This window comes from Herpailurus yagouaroundi, unplaced genomic scaffold, assembly GCF_014898765.1.
Source record: "Herpailurus yagouaroundi ecotype Mexico unplaced genomic scaffold, PumYag 220, whole genome shotgun sequence".
NCBI lineage: Eukaryota > Metazoa > Chordata > Mammalia > Carnivora > Felidae > Herpailurus > Herpailurus yagouaroundi.
In genome coordinates, this window is record NW_024412451.1 from 5630008 (window position 1) to 5646104 (window position 16097).

Genomic DNA, 16097 nt, shown 5'->3' on the forward strand with positions numbered 1-16097 from the left:
GGGGAGGGGCACGCGGTAGGGCCGACAGTGTCCCAGATTTTCACAGGAGTGATCTGTGCTGTCACGGAGGTAGTGCAGGGCACTGTAGACCCCCAGAGGAGACACTTAACCCAGCCTGGCACTCTAGGAAGGCTTCCCGGGAGAGGTGATCCCTGAACTGAGACTTGGAGTGAATATGAACATTTCCTGGGCAGGTAAGGGGAGGCCTGGATTCTCAAGCAAAGAGAACAAACACACCAGCTCATTCAGTTGCTTTGTCATTCATTCACCATACATCTGAATACTCCTGTGTGCCAGGCTGGTCCGGGAGACACCTACAGTGACACTCGGGTCAGGGCACATACCATCATGGCAGTGGCACAGAGCATGGTGGGAATGCTTCCTGGAGGAGGGGTGAGCAGGAGTTTGCCATAAGGAGAAGTCCCACACCCTTCTACTAATTCCCCACCTATTCCCCAAGCCTTTCTTTCTTTCTTTTTTTTTAATGTTTGTTTATTTTTGAGAGAGAGAAGAAGCAGGGGAAGGGCAGGGGTCTGGGGGGGAGAGAATCCCAAGCAGGCTCCACGCTGTCAGCCCTTGGAGCAAGGAGCTCACGGGAGGGAATTGGATCGGCAGAGACTTCCTGCCCTTCAGACGGCAACACTGTCAAAAACTCGACGGGAACCATGCTAACTAATTCGGATGTAAATTTTTAAAAAATTAAAAATTAAATTAAAAAAAAAAATCGGCGAGCACCGCAGCCGAGGTCGTCCCTCGCTGTGTGCCCCCTGGCTTCCTCCCTCCCCTCCCCCAGCCTCAGATTCCTGCGCCCCCTGGGGAAGGCAGTGTCACTCTGCCCCGCCCTTCCCTGTCCGGGCCTCACCCCCTCTTCCCGCCCCCAGATCGTCTCCTCGGCCTCCACCGACCTCCAGGACTATACCTACTACTTCGTCCCGGCGCCCTGGCTCTCGGTGAAGCTTCTGCGTCTGCTGCAGTGCTACCCGCCGCCAGGTACCGCCGAGCCCACCTGGCCGGGGATCCGGGGCCTCTGACCTGGCCAGGGGCGGGGGGCTATCAGGGTTTCTGCGAGGCTGCAATTGGGGGGGGGGGGGTGGCAACCCAAAGAATCAGACAGATCACGGCGTGTGTTGATCTGCTGTGGGCTGGGGTCCCTGGGAAGCCACGCTTGTGCTCTAGCCCTGTAACGTAGGAGCTGTTGTCACACCCATTTTAGTGAGGGGGAGACCAAGGCTTGGGAAGGAGGGGGTCCTTGCCCAAGGTCACCCAGCAGATCAGGGGGTGATTCCAGGCAGTGCCGTCTGGATTAGCATAGCTCTGTCAGAGGTGTCCATGACCTTGTTGCTCGAGGTCACAGCCATGGTGTGGATGTTGCGCCCTTAGCGAGCCAGGTAAGGCACCGGGGGTGTCTATGTGCTCCCGACAGAGCCGGTGAGGGGGAGCCATCCCTGCAATACGCAAACAGGGAAACAGGTTTGGAGAGGCAACATCACCTTTCCAGGCCCAGGCCATGACTAAGGGGCAGAGCCTGACTGCACCCTCTCGCTGTAAATCCCTCACTCCGCCATACGGGCCAGGGCTTCCCCTGAGCTCCCATATCCTCAGCTGTGTCACTTCACGGAGCAGTTTTGAGGGACCCTGTGCTGAGGTGCTCAGAACATAGTAGGTGACCGATAAACCAGTTCCCTTCAGTTCGGCCAGGGTACCGAGCACCTGCTGTGGCCAGGGACCGATGTGTGGCCCTGAATCTTCACAGCCAACCGTGCGCATGAGCACATATCTGCGAACGCCTGGCCGTGTGTGTGAGTCTGCGCGTGTCTGCACGTCTGTGTGCATACATGCACACGCTAATGGGCTATATGATGTAAGTGACACCAGAGGCCCCTCCCAGGCTGTGAAAGCCAGTGATGAATTTTATCATGTGGTCCTGGGGAAGTCTCGGGCCCTTTCTGGGCCTCTTTCTCATCCTGGAAGGAAGAGCTCAGGCAGATCTCTAGGCTCCCTTCCATCCCAGGAGCCCTGCCTCATCATTTTGGGGTGTGCCCAGAGCATGCACCTCACCTACTCTCACCCTCTCTGCATTGTAGGCATTTCATCCATGACTCTGAGCAAATGGTGCGCAGAGAGACTGAGGGGCCGTCTCCCGTTTACTTACAAGAAATTTTTTTAAGTTTATTCATTTGTTGTGAGAGAGAGACTGAGACAGCGTGAGTCAGGGGAGGGGTAGAGAGAGAGCAGCGCAGAGCCCGATGTGGAGCTTGAACTCACGAACCGTGAGATCATGACCTGAGCCGAAAGCAAGAGTCGGACACTTAAGTGACTGAGCCACCCAGGCGCCCCTATTTACAAGAAATTTTTTTAACGACGCATTATGAAAAAGTTTCTAGGATACAGACAAGTAGAGCGTCCCCGTCACCTGGACTTGACATTTTGCTATATACTTGCTCTTATTTTGCTAATTTTTTTCTTAAATATTTAAGTCAGTTACAGACATCATGATGTTTTTACCTTTAAGTATTTGTTATGCATTGCTACAAACTGTAGGCATTTTTATTCACAGCAGTAATTCTGTGGTCACACTTAAAGCTAACAGTGGCTCCCCAGTGGCCTCGAGGCCACCACAGATTTCCCTAATTTTCCCCAACATAGCAATCACAGTCTGTTCAGACCAGGATCCAATCAAGATACAAGCCCTGAGGGAGGCCTGGCTGGCTCAGTCGGTGAAGCACGCGACTCTTGATCTCAGGGTTGTGGGTTCGAGCCCCACGTTGGGCATAGAGGTTACTTAAAAATCTAAAAAGAAAAAGAGACAAGTATCAGATTTAATTATTTCTCATAAATCTGTCTTAAATCTGTAAGGAATTGTCCCTTTATTCTGTGACCCTGGCTTTCACCCCAATTTTTTATTATGAAAAACTTCAAACATGAAGAGAACTTGTGAGAACAGAGTAGTGCACGCCTAAGCCCCGCCCCAGACCCAGCAGAGACCGTTAACACTGCTCTTCACGCCCTCGTTGGCTTTGTTCTCTCAAACACCCGCTTGCTCAGTTACTTGACGTAAGTTGCACACATCACAACGCTCCCCTCCCCCAAGTCCACCTGTACACAGTTCCTAAGACCGAGAACACGGCGCAAAACCACGGTGCCCCTGTCGCACCTGGGAAGATTCAGAATCTCTTCACAGTGTCGACCGGCTGTCCAGGCACCATGCCAACCACCCTCGTCCACAGCTTTGTTTGTGTGCCTTAAAGAAAAAAAAAAAATACAGTACAATCTAGGACCACGGCTTAAATTTCATCAGGTCTTTGTCCCTGTTTGTGGACTGGAAATAGCCCCCCCACCCCCCACCCCCTCGCTCCCTGTTTTTGAAGAAGCCGGGAGGGTTTTGCCTTGAAAGGGTGTCCCGCATTCTGGATTTGGCCATAGCTGCCTCGTGTCCTGTTTTTTGTTACTCTGCCCCGTGAGCCGCCTGAGACATTTGGGCGCAACAATTTTCGCTGGAACGCTTGACAGCTGGTCTTGTGTGTTTGGTTATTTAATTTTTGTTAATGTTTGTGTATTTTTGAGAGAGAGAGAGCACAAGCTGGGAAGGGGCAGAGAGAGAGGGACAGGATCAGAAGCAGGCTCTGTGCTGACAGGGCAGTGACAGCCTGATGTGGGGCTCGAACTCACGAGCCATGAGATCTTGACCTGAGCCGAAGTCAGACACATAACTGACTGAGCCCCCCGGGCGCCCCTTGCCGGCTGTTCTATCCACGTGGTGCTGCCTCGCATTCCACAGAATGGCAGTTATGGGTGTTTGTATGGACTTCCGGTCGGCGTCTGTCTGTCTCAGGTGCTCAGACCGCTCCTTGGGGAGACCCAGGTTTCACGGTGTCTCCCAGGATGGTTTCTGGAGACTTCTTTGTTCTGTGAGAAGCCTGAAGGGTGTCGGTGCTGCAGAAGGGGAAACTGAGGCTCACCGGGGTGGGTTGTCAGCACAGAGCAGGACAAGAGCCCGGGTCTGGAGTCGTGTCTTCTGCTGCCTTGCTGCCACACACACACCCTGCCCCCCGGTCACCTGGAGACCAAGGATGAGCTTGAGGGAGCAGAGACCCCAGGCCACGGCTACAGGGCCCACACTTCCAGTGGAAGATGAGCGCCGTGGGGTGGCTGCTGCTGAGCCGACAGCTCAGCCCGGGACGTGCCCTCCGTTTCCCCAGAGGATGCTGCCGTGAAGGGACGGCTGGTGGAGTGTCTGGAGACCGTGCTCAACAAGGCCCAGGAGCCGCCCAAGTCCAAGAAGGTCCAGCACTCCAACGCCAAGAACGCCATCCTCTTCGAGACCATTAGCCTCATCATCCACTACGACAGGTGCCTGCCTGGGGGCTGGGGCCCTAGACTCCTGCGTCCTAGGAGGACGGGTCTGGGGGTCGTGACTTCTATGTAAGAGGACGATGAAGCCATCCAGATTGGTGCGGGATCCCCTCCTGGGAAGCAGAATTCCCGAGTCTCTTCATGTGGGCCCAACGCCCAGATGTCTGCATCACCAGAGGGGCCGTGACGGGGATGGAGGGCGAGAGTTAAGATCCAGGTTCTGAGGGTGATGTGGGATGGGTCAGCCGGGCCCAGGTCCTCCAGCCTCTCATGTGCCCCCACCTCACCCCGTCTCTGTTGCGCTCTCGCTGGCAGTGAGCCCAATCTCCTGGTGCGAGCCTGCAACCAGCTGGGCCAGTTCCTGCAGCACCGGGAGACCAACCTCCGCTACCTGGCCCTGGAGAGCATGTGCACGCTGGCCAGCTCCGAGTTCTCCCACGAGGCGGTCAAGACCCACATCGACACGGTCATCAATGCCCTCAAGGTATGACACGTCGGAGCTGGCCTGGATCTCTGCTCCCGGAGAGAGGCGCGGGGCTCGGAGGCCGTCGCGGAGCCTGGACCGTCCCCCACCTGCTCTCCTCCCTCAGACGGAGCGGGACGTCAGTGTGCGACAACGGGCGGCCGACCTCCTCTACGCCATGTGCGACCGGAGCAACGCCAAGCAGATCGTGTCGGAGATGCTTCGGTACCTGGAGACGGCCGACTACGCCATCCGCGAAGAGATCGTAAGTTCGGGGAGGAGCTGGGCACCCGGGTCCCACGGAGGAGGGGGCTGAAGTTCGGGACTCCTGGGGTCTCCAGCCCGGGACAGCGGTGAGCCCGGGTGCGGTCATTCCACACTTTGCCCCGCGGGGACACGCGCGCGCACACACCCTCACGCGGCCTCCCTCCCTGGACGGCAGGTCCTGAAGGTGGCCATCCTGGCGGAGAAGTACGCAGTAGACTACAGCTGGTACGTGGACACCATCCTCAACCTCATCCGCATCGCGGGCGACTACGTGAGTGAGGAGGTGTGGTACCGCGTGCTGCAGATCGTCACCAACCGCGATGACGTCCAGGGCTACGCGGCCAAGACCGTCTTTGAGGTCGGCACCCCCTGCTCACCCGCACCGCGGGACGCCGAGGCAGAGGCAGGACAGCCGGGGCTGAGGGACCAGCCATCCCGGGCCACCATCCTGCTTCATCCTCCTCAGAGCAGTGCCATGGCCTCCCTGGGCGGGGTGTCGTGTGCGGGCCACCCAGCGTGTGTGTGGTCACTGATCTCCGGGTCCTGGCAGGTTCCCACTCCCTCGGCCCCGAGAAAGGCGGGACGCGTGCCGTCCGAGATACCACGGGGGGGGGGGGGGGGCAGTCACATGACCGGTCTGTGCCTCAGTTTTCCTATTACACCCCCATCCCCACACATACACACACATCATAGCAGGGTGAGAGTTCCACAGGTTCATAGGAGTCCGGCGCCCCAAGCAGCCTTGAGTCTGGGTGCCTGCTCGTCGCTGTGGTCACCCGCCCTGTCCCTGCCTTTGCAGGCGCTCCAGGCCCCAGCCTGCCACGAGAACATGGTGAAGGTCGGCGGCTACATCCTCGGGGAGTTTGGGAATCTGATTGCTGGGGACCCCCGCTCTAGGTGAGAGGAGGGGTGAGCACCCGGCACTTCGAGGAGTCCGGGGCTCGGGGGACCCAAAGAGTCTCAGGGTCAGTGGCGACGGGGCTCCCAGGAGCCTCTGGGACAGGGTGTCTCGTGATGGCCGCCGCCGGGGTGGCCTCTGAGGGGGGCAGCAGGGCCCCGGGCGGGGAGGGGCGCACCTGCTGACGCGCCCCGCTCCCCGCAGCCCCCCGGTGCAGTTCTCTCTGCTGCACTCCAAGTTCCACCTGTGCAGCGTGGCCACGCGGGCCCTGCTGCTGTCCACCTACATCAAGTTCATCAACCTCTTCCCGGAGACCAAGGCCACCATCCAGGGCGTGCTGCGGGCGGGCTCCCAGCTGCGCAATGCTGACGTGGAGCTGCAGCAGCGCGCCGTCGAGTACCTCACGCTCAGCTCGGTGGCCAGCACGGACGTCCTGGTCAGAGCGCCGGCCCCCGCGCGCCCCTCCCGCACCCCTGAGCCTTGGCCGCCCTCTCCTCCGCCACCGAGCCGTCCCTGACCCGCCCTCGCCCTCCCACCCCACAGGCCACGGTGCTGGAGGAGATGCCGCCCTTCCCCGAGCGCGAGTCGTCCATCCTGGCCAAGCTGAAACGCAAGAAGGGCCCCGGGGCCGGCAGCGCCCTGGATGATGGCAGGAGGGACCCCAGCAGCAATGACGTCAACGGGGGCGTGGAGCCCACCCCTAGCACTGTGGTAAGTCCCTCGGCCAGCGCAGGGTGGGGGGCCCGCCGGGCACTGCCCGTTCTCACCTCCACCTGCACCTTCCCTGCAGTCAACGCCCTCGCCCTCCGCCGACCTCCTGGGGCTGCGGGCAGCCCCTCCCCCAGCCGCACCCCCAGCGACCTCGGGTGCAGGGAACCTCCTGGTGGACGTCTTCTCCGACGGCCCGGCTGCCCAGCCCAGCCTGGGGCCCACGCCCGAGGAGGCCTTCCTCAGGTACTACCTGCCTGGGCCCCGGGCTGCCCCTTTTCCTTCTGCCCCCTCACAGCCCCCTCCTCCCTCCCTGTCCCTGTGCCTCTGTCGCCCTGGCTGCCACTTCCCCGGGCCTCCTCTCTCCCTCTGGCCACTCTGTACTCTTGGCTGACCCTGGCCACACTGTGTCGTCCTTCCCCGTAGCCATGTCTCAGCCTGCTTTTCCTTCTCTCTTTCCCTCCTCCCTCTTTCTGTCTCCGGCCCTCTGCTGCCTCTCTGGGATTGGCTGCCTGCCACGCCTGTCTTCTCTTGTCTGCTCTGGGATTGGATGGCCCAGCGAGCTGGAGCCGCCTGCCCCTGAGAGCCCCATGGCTTTGCTGGCTGACCCAGCTCCAGCTGCTGAGTAAGGGGTGGCCTCAGGGTTGGGGGGCAGACTTGCGGCCCCTGGGAGGGATAGGGGACTTCGAGCCCTTATCAAGGGGTTCCTGATGAGCTGCAGAGGCCCGGATTTGGAGGGGAGTGAAAGCCGGGGTCCTCTGATACGGGGGCAGGGGTGGGGGCACACACCAGTGTTCTGTTCCCATGAGAGACAATCACCAGTCTGATTCTGGGGTCCTTTCGGGGGAATCTCGTTATGTGGATTCTGGGGTTCTGTCCTTTTGGGGGCTCCTGTCTCTCACCTTTAGCTCTGGGTCTTCTCCTCTAGCCCCCCAGCCTCTTCCCATCTCACTGCTTTCTCCACCTTGCAGCCCAGGTCCTGAGGACATCGGCCCGCCCATCCCAGAAGCGGATGAGCTGCTGAATAAGTGAGTCAGGGGAGGGCTCAGGGAGGGGAGTGGGGACAGGTGGGGAGCACGGGGAAGGGCCTCGTCGACAGGCACTCCTGGCCTCCTGAGCTGCCCGCCACCCCACCCAGGTTCGTGTGCAAGAACAATGGGGTCCTGTTTGAGAACCAGCTGCTGCAGATTGGAGTCAAGTCCGAGTTCCGGCAGAACCTGGGTGTGTCTGGTGCTGGGGGCGGGGTGGTTGGGCTGTGGGGATGGGGTTTCGGTGACCCCTGGGCTTGGGTGGTACCTGGAGAGGAGGCTGAAGGACCTCAGATGGAACCCTGCCCCTCCCCACCCTGCGCAGGCCGCATGTATCTGTTCTATGGCAACAAGACATCTGTGCAGTTCCAGAACTTCTCGCCCACTGTCGTCCACCCCGGCGACCTCCAGACTCATATCCTTCCGGCCTGGCCCAGCCCCCTCCCCTGAGCCTGGCCCCTCCAGGCCTGCCTTCCTGGCCACTGGGAAGCAGATGGACCCAGGTCCAGAGCCCTGTTCGGTCGTCTTACTTGAAAGCCTAAGCACCTGGTTACTTTGAGGCTTAGTGTCTGTGATACCGGGGCGGGCCTCTTCTCCCCAGGACAGCCTGCAGACAGGGAAGCGATGGGATAGGTATGCCTCAGCTTGTCTCTGTCAGGCCTCTTTGACCATGTCCTCCAAGGAGCTCCACACCCATGATTCCAGTACCTCCTGTGCCCAAGAGCCAGGCCTGGGGGTCTCGATGCTGACCAGAGCCCTCTTGTGTCACCTGAGCCCATCACTTTGCCTCTGTGAGCCTTCCTGTCCCCTTCTCATAGTGTTGTTTTGAAGATCGGTGTTGTTGGAAAACTCTGGAAGGGTGGCTGGCATAAAGGAAAGGGTCAGTCCCCTCTCCTTTCTCTGATAGTGGTTTTCATGCCCATGAAACTACAGGGGTTAGACCCCAAAGCTATGAGGACCTTTTCAGTCCGTTGCCTCATGCATCGATGTTTCCAGAGAACTCCTGTAGGCTCAGCTCTGTGCTGGGCATGGGGGGAGGGGAAGGGCGAGAGACACGTAAGACCCCATCCTTGCCAACTTGAAGGGAGACGTGGTAACGCTGCCGGTTTTTTGTGCACCTACCATGTGCCAGACACACTGATAAGTGCTTGTCCTGGATTATTTCATTGAATGCTGAGGACACTGTCCATTTTGCAGATGAGGCTTAGGAGGTAAAGTTGCTTGCCCATAGTCACTGAGGTGGTAAGATCCAGGATTCAAACTCCGGTCAGCCATCACAGCCCCGGAAGGGCTTCCACCCCGGTAGGGTGCGACATGCCATAACGGAGGTCGCTGAGCCCATGGTAGAAAGCCAGAGTAGGCACCCAGGCGGTGGTCGAAGGTCTCACTTAGGAGGGACTTTGGGCCTTGTGGTATGAGTCCTGGATGGCGGGACCAGCTCCTCAGAGGCCTGCAGGCTGGGGCCGCGGGTAAAGTTCAGAACCATCAGGGGTTCATGGCCACGACCGCCGGGGCCGCCGCCTCTTTCCGGCTTCCTTGACCACAGGCGGGCACAGCTGGCGGTGCAGACCAAGCGCGTGGCCGCGCAGGTGGACGGCGGGGCGCAGGTGCAGCAGGTGCTCAACATCGAGTGTCTGCGGGACTTCCTGACGCCCCCGCTCCTATCCGTGCGCTTCCGGTGAGTCTGAGTCTGGCAGGGCACTGCCGAGCAAGCGGGCACGGTCTCCTGGGTGGGGGCGGGGCCTGACGGAGCCCTCCTTGCGACCCCTCCCTCTAGGTACGGGGGCGCCCCCCAGTCCCTCACCCTGAAGCTCCCCGTGACCATCAACAAGTTCTTCCAGCCCACAGAGATGGCGGCCCAGGACTTCTTCCAGCGCTGGAAGCAGCTGAGCCTGTGAGCAGCGGGGGGGGCGGAGCCACAGCCACATCTGGGGAGGGGGTGGGGCCTTGACTTGACCTGACTTGACTTTGAACTGACCTGACTTGAACTTCCTTCCCCCCACCCATCCCCAGCCCCCAACAGGAGGCTCAGAAAATCTTCAAAGCCAACCACCCCATGGATGCGGAAGTCACTAAGGCAAAAGTGAGTGACAACTGAGCAAGACAGGAGAGGGGCCCCTAATTCGGATCTGGGGAACCGTGCCCATTTTTCTGTGCCTCTGTTTTCCCCTCTGTAAAGCGGGGCCGGTTCCCACTGGCAAGGGTTTTGGGGAACTGGCTCACTACGGCCTGGTTGCTGCCGGATCGGCACCCTCTGACGGCTCCCCTTGTCTCGCCCCAGCTCTTGGGGTTTGGCTCTGCTCTCCTGGACAATGTGGACCCGAACCCCGAGAACTTCGTGGGGGCTGGAATCATCCAGACGAAAGCCCTGCAGGTGGGCTGTCTGCTCCGGCTGGAGCCCAATGCCCAGGCTCAGGTGAGCGGTGGTCTGGGAGGCGTCACCCCCTGCCTGGTTGTACGTTCTCTGTGTCCCTGTGTTCTCTATGCGCCGTCTTCCTCTCCCCTTCCCTCCTGATTTTCACCTGTCCGCATCTCCCCACTTCTGGTTCTGGCTTTTGACCTTTCACCCTCTACCTCCTGTGTTGCTCCCATTCCTGCCTCTCGTCCCTTCGGCCACCTTTCTGATCCCTTTGCCCCTTTTCTCTTGTCTCCCTTATATCCTCCTCTCCCGGGCTCTCTCCGACCCCCTCTGCCTCCTCCCTGAGTCCACGCCATCATGTCCCCCACCCAGATGTACCGGCTGACCCTGCGCACGAGCAAGGAACCTGTCTCCCGTCACCTGTGTGAGCTGCTGGCCCAGCAGTTCTGAGCCCTGGACTCTGCCCCCGGGGATGTGGCCGGCGCCGGGCAGCCCCTAGGACTGAGGCAGCTTTGGTGGATGGGGCAGGGAGGGGACCTCCATTGGTGACAGGGAAGACCCCAGGGGTGGGGGGATGCCTGGGACCTTCCTCCGGCCTTTTGTATTTTTATTTTTGTTCATCTGCTGCTGTTTACATTCTGGGGGGTAAGGGGGAGCCCCCTCCCTCCCTTTCCCCCCTAAGCACAGAGGGGAGAGGGGCCAGGGAAGCGGGCGCCTCCTCCCCTCCCACCCACCCCCCATCGTAGCCCCTCCCGCCCCCTCCCCGTCCAGGGGCTGTGTATTATTGTGAGCGAATAAACAGAGAGACGCTAACAGCCGTGTCTGTGTTCATGGCTCAGGCCGAGGGGTCAGAGGAGCGGGGTGAGGGCATGGAGAGTGTGGGTGGCCAAGCTCCGCAGCCCATGGGTGGGGCTCTGGGCGGACACCAGCAGCAGCAACCGCCGAGGCCCCAACTGCAGGGCCACCAGCCGCCATCCTGTGCCTGGCTCCTCGGGCCCAGACACCAGGTAGCAGGCTCTCGGCACCTGGGCCCTCTGGGCTGCATCCTCCACCTTGTCCTCTGGTGTCCCCGGCTCTGGAGGAAGGACAGGAAGGGCCAGGGTGACCAGTGGGGCCTGGGCAACTAGAACGCCAACCCGCAGGAGCGACGCCACATCCCGGGCCTAAATTCGACTTCTGATGGGTGGGGGCCTCATGGCTCCAGCCGGCTGTCCGTTGACTGAAGAAGGCCATGGAGTTCACCGCCCCACCTTCTTCCCAGCCAGCCGACGCCCCCTCTTCCCTGGGGATACTGTGTGCAGCTCTGGACAAGCCGCTTAGCAATACAGACCACAGACACACAGGTCACCCCTACCCGGTACCAGGCATGGGGCTCCCTTCTAACCCTACCGAGGACCCCGCCCCACTTGACACCGGGAAGTGGGGGGGGTGGTAAGGGACAGACCTCTGTCCCTCCCAAGTAGTGCCCTTTACCATCTTGCTGCATTCATCGGGATCTTCACTGGGGTTGTAGAATCATCCTAGGTCCCTTCCTTTGTCTCTGTAGGGCCTCGTGGGTTGCAAGACAACTTTCCCTTCCTAATCCAGGCTCCGCCGGATGCCCCCCACCCCCGGTGGGGGGGGGGGCCGCAAAAACTGCAGACAAAGCCTGTACTTTGAGCGGTTCAGTGGTGCATGTGGGTATGGGAACCAGGCTGCCTCTGTGTGAACGCTGGCTCTCTGCTGCTTATCAGCTGAGCCTCTGTTTCCTCATCTGTACTATGGGAATGAGGATGTAACAGGCGATATCCCTCACCTATGAGGATGAAGTGAATCATTACGTACATAAGCCTTCGGCAAGAGATTCAGTGTCGGTGTTAACTACCAGGATTGCCCAGTAGATTCTGCAGTCCGGAGGCTGGGACCTCCCCGCCCCTCCCCATCAGTGTGGATGCCCCGTCCTCCCCGCTGTGATCTGAGACTCGCTGTCCCCGCAGTGTGCGAAGGAGGCACTTTCGGCCGCTGACCTGGTGGGAAGTGCGTGGCGGTGACCAACGAGTAGAAGGAGCGGAGGAGGCGCCTGCGCTGCTCAGGAGAAGGCTCTGGAGGGAGAAGAGAGACCAGGTGACCGAGAGTTCCTCCACGGCCCACGCCCCTCCTAGCCCCGCCCTCGCCAGTCACCTTGATCCCCAGAGGGCTCCACGGTGAAGAGGCAACGTTTCAATTCCAGGTGGAGGAGCAGCAGCCTGCGAGAAAGGGGGTGTCACGGGCCGGGGAAGAGGGGATGAGGGCCCCCCAACCCACGCGCCCGACCAAACCCTACCCGAGGACGTCCACGTGCAGGGGGAAGCCAGCGGGCAGCGCTCGGGGTCCCAGCGGCACGCAGGTCCGCAGCGGGTCTAGCACTGGCTGCCACCAGCGGTCCAGAAGCTGAGGCAGGGCCGGTGGGCGAGATCAGGGGCGGGTACTAGGGGAGGGGGCGTGGGCAGGGAAGAGAGGAGGGGCCCACGAGGGCGGAGGACAGAGGGGACCAAGGAGGGGATGAGAGCGAAAGAGGGACGGGGCTGGCGTGAAGGCGATTGCAACGCAGGCCACAGGAGGCGGGGCCTACAGGAGGGGCAGGGCTGACGGAGAGCGGGTCCAGTGCGGAGAGAGCGCCGGCCGGGCGCGGTGGTGAGGGGGCACAGGGGCCCGCGGCACAGGGTGTAACGGGGGAAAAGCGGGGACACGCCCGGGTTCACCTGTGGATCCAGCTGGCTGAGGGGAGGGCGCGGCCCGCAGAGCAGACACAGCTCCAAGCCCGGCAGCAGCGTCAGGGTCAGAAGCCGGTGCGGGACCTGAAGCGGGGCGCGGGATGGGCCGGCCGGAGCCCCGCCCCTCCCCACCGAAGCCCCGCCCCCTCACGTCTCGGGCCCCTTCGTCCCTTCTAGCTCGCCCACCGCAGGCGCAGAGCCCCCGCAACTCACCGTGGGACTCCCGTGTGGCAGGTACACCGGGTAGTCGCGAGCGGCCTGAGGCGGCAAGGATCCCACCAGCCAGGGGAGCAGCACGGCCTCCGGCGTCCCCAGCCGCCACCAGCTCTCTGTTGCTGCGACCACCCGGCCCGACACGACCAGGCTGCCAAAGGCCGTGCCTGCTGCCTCAGCGAACCCGGAGAGGGCTTCCTGGATAAGGCAGGCAGGCCGAGTCAGGAGTCAGGAGACACAAGCAGGGGCAGCGACGATTTTCCCAGGTGGGCCAGGGGTGTCAAGAAACTGGCATGCTCGCCTGCCTCACCCTCCCGGGGCCTGGGTTCCTTCCCCTTCACATGCAGGTACCATCCCCAAGTCACATTGTAAAGTGAGATTAAACAGGTAACGTGCCTGCTCCCCGGCCTGACAACGTGCTACTGAAGCTACCGGTTACAACAGCCCAGTGGCGGCTTATTGAAACCTACTACGTGCCAATCGACACGCCGCAATCGACAGCCTACTCCAGCTCAGAGAGGTCAGGTGGCCTGCCCAGAGTCCCTCTGCTGGGAGGCGGCCATGCCAGGTGACTCAACAAGAGCCGTAGTTAAGATCCACTGGCAAAAGGACCAGCATGTGCCAAAGCAAGGAAGTTGGGAAGCTGTTGGGATTCGTGGGACCCACGAGGCAGCTGGGCGAAGGCAGACTGTGGAGTTAGCAGAGGTCGGGGTGAGCTCGTTGGTGGGTTTCAGATCCCACAGGTCCTCAAACACCAGGCTGAGGGCATGGAAGCTGGTCCTGGGGGCGATGAGAGCCACCGGAGGGCTGTGAGCTGGGGAGGGGCGGGGTCAGCCCTGGGTGTAGAAAGACCCTTCTGGAGCCAAGTGGGGGGTTGGGGTTGGCCCAGAGGATGGGAAGAGGTTGAGGCAAAGGCCCGGGGGTAAGAGGATCAGGACTAAGGGTTCAAGGGTTCCCAGGCATCCTCAGTACCTGCAGGAGAGACACCTCTGGAGGAACCACACAGTCCACACACTGGGTCAGGTCCCCGATGCGCTCAGAGTCCCCCAGGAAACTGTCAACGAGGCGGTAACTGGCCTAGCAGAGGGGAGAAGGAAGGGGCTTAAGGACCCGGATGGCCCCCCCGATCTGCCGCCTCCCCTTCAGAAAACTAGCCCCGCGGAGCCTAGCTCTGGGGTCAGATGACCAGGCCGCCGCAGAGGCTGCTGGGAACTGTAGTTCCCAAATATCAGCGACGGGGCAAGCTAACTTCCATCCTCACGTCCTGAAGCCTCACCCTCAACTCCTTCTTCAGCCTCTCCACGTTGCGGATATTGGTCAGTTCTTCAAGCCCCACAAGAAGAACCTAGAAGAAGCAAATAAGAGAGGAGGGGCTGGGGACCTGGACTCCTGGTGTGAGGGAGGAGGATACTGAGAACTCAGGTTCCTGGGTTTGGGGAAGAGGGCTAGGGAGTCTCACCATGGCCCCAAACACCATCTGGAGTAGCCTCTCCAGCCTCAGCTCCGAGGTGCCCTCCTCAGATGACAGAACAATGAGGGTGATGCTGTGAGAAAGAGGGCCAAGAAGCGAGAATGAGTCCAGGCCTCAGAAACAGGGCAGTGACTCGATCTCCTGCCGGCTGCATCTTCTGCCAGCCAGCACAACCCGCTTCTTGTACAGAGAAACCCAGGGATCAGAGAGGGTAACTGGCTTGGCAAAGATTCCACAGCCAAGTAAACAGCGGGCCGTGGAGGCCATCTTCGACAGGGGCTATCATCCGGGCCCTGTGCCTGCCCCCAAGCTACCACGTGGAGACCTGTCATGGAAGTTTTTCCACACCACGGTCGTGTCCTCGGTCCTTGCAGAGCTCAGCTGCACCTCGAGATTCTGCCCAAACATGTGTACGCCATTGAGAGAGCCGATGACCGAGAACGGGAGCTGGGGAAACGTTGGGGACATTAGACGGGAGCCCCCAAACCCCTCCACCTTGGGACCCAAGTGTCCGGGGCCCCCGCCCCCTCCTCTTTCCGGATCCCCTGGCCCCTCCTCTTCTGGGAACCAGGATTATTGGTCCATTCATTACACTCGTGGCCCTCTAACTAAACTCAGCTCTGAAACTTCTCCAGACCCTACTCCCTTGCAGACCCAGAGTCCACGTGCCCAGCCCCCTTCTATTTTGGAGATCCAGGCGTCCAGGGCCCCACCTGCTGGCGGGCGGGGGCGCCGCCGCGGCTGCTTCTGCAGAACAAGGGGACTCCGCTGGAGGCCGCGAGGCAGAGCAGATGTACGGTGCCCTCCGTCCCCTCCTCGCCCATTTGGAACCCCCTCCGGTCCCCTCGTGGGGGCAGTCAGTGACCACCTTGGAACAGGCCCATAGTCACGCCAAGTCGGCAGGCCGGTCGGCCATCCGAAGCCGCCAGAGGGCGAGATGGGGAGCTGATTGGCAGAGAAGTAAATTCCCGCCTTCTCCGTCCAACTCAAACCCACCCTCAGTCTCTATTCCAGCACCTCCCCAAGCCCCGTTAGGTTCTCTTCCTCCCCAGCCGGAAGTCACATACCCCTAACAAAGATGGCGCCTCCGGGGCTTGCAATGCTTCGTAGTTTCTCCCTGAAATAGTTCGGCTGACTCCATTTATTTAGAGAAGAGAATGAAGAGCCCGGCTTGAAGGTAGTGACGGCGCCCAGGCGTTGTCTAGCAAGCGTCAGGTAGGCTAGGATGTTTTACATTCTAAAGTGATAAACAGCTGTGCCCGACTCAAAGATGGTGACGATGCCGGGGCGTTGCCTAGCAACCCCGCGTTCCGTCTAATTTCCAGCCTAAGACTGTCTAGCACTGTGCCCCACTCAAAGATGGCCGCATGACGAATCTCGAGCAAAGCCGAGAAAAATACCATCTCCCCCTTCCCCCTCGCTGATGGTTTGGTCCGGCGAACGTTGCCTAGTAACCACCAAAGGAGAAGGTTGTTTTTGTTGTTGGAAAAAGAAAGACGAAATCCTTTATTTTCCAGAATCACAAAAATAATCTGATTTTTCTAATAAATTTATACACGCTAGTGTAGCACGCCGAACGTGAAAATAGCCCCCACTTTCCCGAGA

General features: G+C 60.4%; 2 protein-coding genes across 6 annotated transcripts in view; one reads left to right on the forward strand and one right to left on the reverse strand.

Moving 5' to 3' along the window:
• AP2A1 (adaptor related protein complex 2 subunit alpha 1) overlaps positions 1-10889 on the forward strand; it is a 30052-nt gene extending 19163 nt beyond the window's left edge. The window contains exons 7-24 of one of the 2 annotated variants that reach the window (XM_040457801.1): positions 882-990; positions 4200-4350; positions 4669-4837; positions 4944-5081; positions 5259-5441; positions 5883-5980; positions 6186-6417; positions 6525-6692; positions 6772-6935; positions 7249-7314; positions 7661-7717; positions 7828-7910; positions 8043-8132; positions 9272-9395; positions 9495-9611; positions 9731-9800; positions 9999-10133; positions 10449-10889. In XM_040457801.1, the coding sequence (XP_040313735.1) occupies positions 882-990; positions 4200-4350; positions 4669-4837; positions 4944-5081; positions 5259-5441; positions 5883-5980; positions 6186-6417; positions 6525-6692; positions 6772-6935; positions 7249-7314; positions 7661-7717; positions 7828-7910; positions 8043-8132; positions 9272-9395; positions 9495-9611; positions 9731-9800; positions 9999-10133; positions 10449-10526 (2232 nt within the window). In that variant the 3' untranslated portion in view covers positions 10527-10889. The remainder of the gene's footprint in view (positions 1-881; positions 991-4199; positions 4351-4668; positions 4838-4943; positions 5082-5258; positions 5442-5882; positions 5981-6185; positions 6418-6524; positions 6693-6771; positions 6936-7248; positions 7315-7660; positions 7718-7827; positions 7911-8042; positions 8133-9271; positions 9396-9494; positions 9612-9730; positions 9801-9998; positions 10134-10448) is intronic. The other variant, XM_040457802.1, reaches the window with a different exon arrangement.
• On the reverse strand, positions 10882-15683 carry FUZ (fuzzy planar cell polarity protein). Of its 4 annotated transcripts, none has more exons than XM_040457834.1 (11): positions 15560-15683; positions 14818-14939; positions 14481-14565; positions 14298-14366; positions 13994-14098; positions 13022-13219; positions 12797-12892; positions 12379-12485; positions 12237-12301; positions 12083-12157; positions 10882-11151 (listed from the first exon to the last, which is right to left on the reverse strand). In XM_040457834.1, exons 2-11 carry the CDS (start codon positions 14898-14900, stop codon positions 10925-10927), a joined length of 1110 nt encoding a protein of 369 aa, XP_040313768.1. In that variant the 5' UTR covers positions 14901-14939; positions 15560-15683; the 3' UTR covers positions 10882-10924. The 4 variants fall into 4 exon arrangements, with proteins under 4 accessions (XP_040313768.1, XP_040313765.1, XP_040313767.1 ...); XM_040457831.1 differs by lacking the exon at positions 15560-15683 and adding an exon at positions 15206-15521; XM_040457833.1 differs by lacking the exon at positions 15560-15683 and adding an exon at positions 15361-15520.
• Between the last annotated feature and the right edge of the window lie 414 nt (positions 15684-16097).

Bases quoted from the DNA above. Each gene is read 5' to 3' on its own strand.
- FUZ (XM_040457831.1), bottom strand. From the start codon at position 15,316: ATGGGCGAGGAGGGGACGGAGGGCACCGTACATCTGCTCTGCCTCGCG. The intron at 13,220-13,993 runs GTACTGAGGATG...TGCCTTATCCAG, and splicing joins CAGAGGTGTCTCTCCTGCAG to GAAGCCCTCTCCGGGTTCGC. The intron at 12,486-12,796 runs GTGAACCCGGGC...GCCCTGCCTCAG, and splicing joins TCAGCCAGCTGGATCCACAG to CTTCTGGACCGCTGGTGGCA.